The 6,000-nt window shown below is 49.1% G+C and overlaps 1 protein-coding gene across 3 annotated transcripts in view; it reads left to right on the forward strand.

Annotated features, from left to right (window-relative positions):
- PTPN14 (protein tyrosine phosphatase non-receptor type 14) overlaps window positions 1-6,000 on the forward strand; it is a 192,844-nt gene that overhangs the window by 143,982 nt on the left and 42,862 nt on the right. For all 3 annotated transcript variants that reach the window (XM_081824800.1, XM_081824801.1, XM_081824799.1), the window contains exons 6-7: window positions 1,290-1,360; window positions 2,225-2,312. In XM_081824800.1, coding sequence (XP_081680926.1) covers window positions 1,290-1,360; window positions 2,225-2,312 — 159 coding nt within the window. The remainder of the gene's footprint in view (window positions 1-1,289; window positions 1,361-2,224; window positions 2,313-6,000) is intronic.

A 6,000-nucleotide genomic window follows, 5' to 3' on the forward strand; every position in this document is an offset into this window, starting at 1 on the left:
ATCCCCACCCCCAATGTCTACGATGAGCCTCAGAGGGCCTCACGGGGACACACAGCTCAGAGCCCCTTCTGACACCCCCTCTGGAGCTCCGAGAGAAATGGTGCATATCTATGTTCTCCTCCGTGCTTAGCAGCCTGGGGCGGGGGGCGTGAAAGCTGGGAGGGTCTAAGGCAGCTGGTCCTTGGCTTGAGCTTCCCCAGGCTACCACCAGAGATGCGAGGAGCTCTGGAATCACCAGGTCTGTCAGGCTCTCAGGAGCTGGTTTCTCTGGCCTCCCTGTCTTGGATTTATTCTTTCAGATCATTTCTCCATCCTAGACAGTGTTGTCAGCATTTGTCACAAATGTTTAACAATCCCTGATACACTCCCACTGTCATTGAAGGGGTGTTGGGAAGAGGTGTGTGCAGTTGGCTCTCATCTCTTGGGAGCCAGCACACCAGTGGTCCCAGGGGCCTGGGATCCAGGTGGTTGAGACACCAGCTGGTCAGTTACACACTGTGACCTTATAGAAATCCCTCGTTTTAGCCAGCATGGCCTCTTATGCTCCCAAGGCTCTGTCAAGTAACATCTGAATGAGCCTTCTCTGCCTTCAGGTAGCTCTGAATTAGTTCATATTACGGTGGTGGACAAAAAAGGCCAGGCACAGTCCCTTTCTAGGCTCAGCTTTTGAAAGGATAATGGGCTGGAAATTCATTTGCCTGTACCCTGATTGTTAAAAACATGGAAGTACGGGGCGCCTGGGCGGCTTAGTTGATTGAGAGTCTGACTCTTGATTTCAGTTCAGGTCATGATCTCGGGGTCCTGGGATCGAGCCCCATGTTGGGCTCCACGCTCAGCGGGGAGTCTGCTTGAGATTCTCTCTCTCCCTCTGCCCCTCCCCCAGCTTGTGCTCTCTCCCTCTCTCTCTCAAATAAAATAAATCTTAAAAAAAAAAAAAGCCACGTAAGTATTGACAAGCAATTTCAATTAAAAGTGAGTCTGAAAGGCAGATGGGGAAGAAGGTGAATGAAAAAAGTTGCTGTTCCCAGACCCTGCAGAATGTAGGCAGCGACCCAAACTATGCCTTGAAATGAGCATGTTAGTTATAAGCCGAGAGCCTAAGTTATCGTGGAGTGCCATGTTATGGAAGTAACAGTGGACCCTCAGTCCTACAATGGACAGCCTTTGATTTGAAGGAGTATAGGGGAGATCGATGAAGGGAGGCTACTCAGGAACGTCTTCTGGAAAAGAGAGCTCTTAAGGTTTACAAGCAAAACAGTAAATGGCCCTAACTGCTTCTGTGTGGATAGGATTTGGCCCTGGAAGAGGCCATTCTGGAGGAGCTGACACAGAAGGTGGCCCAGGAACATAAAGCCCACAGGTAAGGCCGGCTGAGACGCTGGCTCCCAGTCCCAGCCCCTGGCTGAGTCAACTGCCTGTGTGTCTTCTATCCCGCGGGTAGATCTGAAAATTCTGCTGCTTGCCCACCCGCCCCTTTCTGCTGTTCTCTTTTTATTTCCTCTCCCTTCCTTTTTTCCTTTTCTGCTTTACCACCAGCAAGCCCATGCAGACGTGGAGAATTCGTCTCTCTGACGTTCCTTTTAAAGCTCTGTTGCCAGAGCTGGGGAGCCTGGGGCTGCTTGAGCTGAGCGTGCAGACCTGACGAGGGGCTTTGGGTGGTCAAGTCAAGGTCAAGAGGGAGAGGATCAAGACTCAGGGGGGCACTGAGAGCTTGCTATCAGGGCTGTGCAGAATTCTGGGACCAATGGAGAACAAACCACCTTCCTTCAGACCTCAGAGGACCTATGCAGTGGTCCCAGGCTCTCTCGGCCACAATATGTGGCCCAAAATAGCACCCTCATAAACTTTTTCCTCTCCCCCCTTTTTTTTCTCTCTTAACAGTGGAGATTTTTTCCCCCAGGTGGGAGAAAAATAACTTTTTTTTTTTTTTTAAAGCAGGCAGCATTATTCACAGGGATGTCTGGAATAATTAGTGCTTATAGGGCTGTGGCTCTTAATTAAACACTTTACTTTCCTCTGATTATTCCCCATTGAGTAAAGGCCAGTGGGGAATATGTTAATGAATTACTTACTAATGCACCATGTCCTCACAGTTGGGTGATGATTGCTCTTCCCAGAACTAGAGCTAAACCACAGCTCTGGAATTTGCCATCAGGAGGGTAGGACCTTCCACTACCTTTGTTGCCCTTAACCATTTCCTTCTTTGATGCTGTTGTGATTTTAGTGGAATCCTGCCAGCAGAAGCTGAGCTCATGTACATCAACGAAGTGGAACGTTTGGATGGATTTGGACAGGAGATCTTCTCTGTGAAGGTAGCAGACCCTGGCCCGTTCTTCAGCTTTCTCACAATGGCTCAGGCAATCAGAAAGCCAGTGGTGATAGGCAGCGGGCCCGAACGACCTGGCTTTCTTATCGCTATGTGGCATTAGTTGGCAAGTCCAGTTTACTTCAGGAAGCCAACAGTTTTTCTTTTCTTTTTTTTTAAGATTTTATTTACTTATTTGTCAGAGCACAAGCAGGGGGAGTGGCAGGCAGAGGGAGAAGCAGACTCCCTGCTGAGCAAGGAGCCTGATGCGGAGCCTAATCTCCACTGTCCTCAATCCCAGGACCCTGGGATCATGACCTGAGCCGAAGGCAGTCGCTTAACCAACTGAGACACCCAGGCGTCCCACAAACCCTTTTTCTTAACTGAGAGATTCTGAAAGTTTTCCATGGTCTTAGGCAGAATATCTTGTTGGTAAGACAACCATCTGAGTGAGCCCCAAATACCAGCCCATCCAGCACCATGAAGGTATCCAGTCACCTGCAGTTTTGCAACAAGACAAGCAGCTAATGTCATGTGTGCATTAATATAAAGACCCTGACCACTGGTTTTACCTGCTTATTCTCTTTTCTGTCCTTTGAGCTGTTACGGGGATAATTGCTTGTGAGGCAGCGTGGAACATTTCCTGTATACAATCACACTTTATTTCTCGAGCTCCATAGAGCCTGCATTGCAGATTTCCAGCCCCTTCGGAGTTTTCTGGAAACTGTGCCTAGGAAACTGTTACAGCACAGCACATCTTTTGCAACAGATCCACCTCCTGAAGTGGGTGTGGTTGGGGGTGGCGGTCGTGGTACATGGTGCATGGTGCATTTATAGAGCTGAGCCCATAATCCAAACTCATTTTCTTCTCTCTCCTGACCAACTTTACAAAAGACGGAGTTTTATCAGAAACCTAGAGCAACTGGCACATTTCAGCGATTTGGGAGATGGTACAATTTTAGCACAAACATTTCACTCTGAAGTGGCTTCGCTGGCTGTTTTATAAGTGTTCCGTTCCCCCTCGGCTGCACGTTTGCAATTTGCCTTGATGAGAACTGCCCATGTGCATCAAGTAGAACGAGCAGGGTGACCGAAGCTTGCTGAAAGGGCTAAATGGCTCTTTTTTAGATTTGTTTAATTTTCTTTTGCTTCTCTAATGGCTGCCCTTCGTAGGGCTGTAATCCATTTTCCTTGCAATAATGCCTTATGAAGCCATCTGCATCCCACTTACATTTCAGCAGCCCATATATAGTCATGATATTTTGGGTCATTGAAAAATCAGGGTAAAGTTTTCTTCCCTTCCAGAAAACCCACTTCTCCGTCCCAGGAAGTTGGGGGTTTAGTTGTCATGCTCATTTACTTGTGCTGTTTTTAGGAGTTCTGGGCTGTGGGAAATCGGGGCAGTGGAAATAGTGTCAAAATCCACTGCGCTTGTTTCTGATGCACTTTCTGGTATGTTCTTTAGTGGAAAGAGCACAAGGGGGATACAGTACCTTGGTCTGAGTGGGTGGACAGGTGCAGCTGACTCACTGCCAGGGAGTGTGACTTAGCTGGGTGGTGTCTTTTTGCCCACATATCTGTTCATGACTCAGGTGACCACCTCCAGACCACTTGATTCCCAGAGACCCGAGGAGGATGGGAGGGCAGCAGTACCAGCTGGGGCAGTGCTGTGGTCAGCTCTGAGATCGTGCTAACGCAGACAGGAGAGGGTTCGGGGGCAGACTGAGGAGTGATGGAGTCCCTTTGGATTAGTACGGGTCCTTCTTGACCAAGTAAAGCAAACGAGCTTGTTGTGGATACGTTGTAAGGAAGAACATTTCCACGTAGTGTGGGCTTTTCCATGAGTGGTTCTTCAAATTTTTTCAAGGTGGGAGGAGGACCAGTCCACTCCCTGACAGGCCTGCCCACCCCCCGACCAGTCACTCCCATGTTGTCAGAGCGCATGGACACGGAGAGGCTGCTGGTATCTGGAGTCTCCAACCTTAGCTGAGTTGGACACTGAGCCTTTAAGTTCTGACCAGCGCAGTGCCCGGGCATCTGTCCTGTGTTGTTGCCATTGCCCGGCCCTGGGGAACTGCTCCTCCCGCGGCCCCATCACCAGCGGACTGCTGCACCCATCCATCTAACGGCAAAATGCCCCGGGAAGGATTTCCACAGAATTTTCTCTCCCTTTCCCATGTCTACTTTGCCTGGCTTCTTTCCCCACATATATTTTTCTACAGTATGATTTACCTGGTAACATCTCCTGATTTCCAGAGCACTTCTTTTCCTTCCCACGGCTTCCTCTCCTGACCCTCTCTCTGCTTTGCCTCCAGCAGTGGTCTGGCTCTCTGTGTGTTCCTATTCGATGAGCCCTGTCCTAATGTGTGCTTTGCTGGGTGGGTTGAGAAGAGGTCCCTGCGAAGGGACACTGTCGTCATTGTGTCTTGCATGGGATCAAGTGTTTTGAGGAATATAGAGATCCTTTTCCATCTTGTGCGTGCCCCTCTGCTCACTCCACAAAGAGGATGTCCCCAGTAAAAGCAGGGGGCTGAGGGACACTTAACTCCCTGGATGGTGAGCCTTGTCCCCACTCCACTCTCGGGCACACGGGCAGCAGGTTATGCTCTCCCAGGCAAGAGGTTGGAAGCACCTTACTGGACCAGGAAACCAGACTGAAGAGGAGTCATCTGGACTTCCTCAGCACAGGGCCCAGCAGACTGCCCCCCAGCTCTGCTGTCCTCACGCCCCTCCTGTGCTCATGAAGCTCCCAGCCAGTGCTTAGCATCCCAGGCTGGAACGTGAATAGAGGGCCAAGCATCACCCTGCACGCTGTCCTCCCGGGAATGACAGAGGCCAATGCAAAGGGAGTGAAGCAGCCTGGAAGATGCAGAGACTCTATAGGGTGAAGAACCCCCTGCCTGAAATACTGTCCTCAGAGTCTCCAAGATAAAAATATGTTACCTCCTTAAAGGAATAGATTGCTTTTAAAAAGGAACACTCAGGGGTGCCTGGGTGGCTCAGCCGGTTAAGCATCTGCCTTTAGCTCAGGTCATGATCCCAGGGCCTGGGATTAAGCCCTGCATTGGGCTCCCTACTCAGCGGGGAGCCTGCTTCTCCCTTTCCCTCTGCCCCTCCCCCCCCCCGCTTGTGCTCTCTCTCTGTCAAATAAATAAATAAAATCTTTACAAAAAAGGAACATTCAGAGAAGAAAAAAGAGAAAACTCTCAGAAATTAAAAATATGATATCAAAAATAGAAAAAGTAATAGGTTACAAGATAAATTTAAGAAAATCTCACCAAAAGACGAAGTTACGGAGGAATGTGGGAGGTGGGAGATAAGATTAGAAGGCCAGCCCAGGATGTCCAACATCTGAATAATGGGAGTTCCAGAAGTGAACAGTGGCAGTTTGAGAAAGGATCCCAGGACTGAGGACCATGAGGTTGTAAATCGAAAGACCAAGCACAGTGGATGCAAATAGACACTCACAAGGGCATTAAGTAGTGGAAGTCGGTGCCTCTGGGGAGAGGAAATGGTGGGGCCAGGTCTGCTGTTGGCCTCTTTTAAACAGGCTCCAAAGGATACACTCAGTCCTGCAAACTGTGGGCACATATGATCACACGCTTATGACATGCATACATAAACTACGGACATGTACAATTTTGATTTAAAAAAACCAGAGTGAAAAAAATATTCATTGATGTTCCTGAAAGAGA

The sequence above is a fragment of the Leptonychotes weddellii genome, chromosome 6 (assembly GCF_054177405.1).
Source record: "Leptonychotes weddellii isolate Sample4059 chromosome 6, ASM5417740v2, whole genome shotgun sequence".
Classification (NCBI taxonomy): domain Eukaryota; kingdom Metazoa; phylum Chordata; class Mammalia; order Carnivora; family Phocidae; genus Leptonychotes; species Leptonychotes weddellii.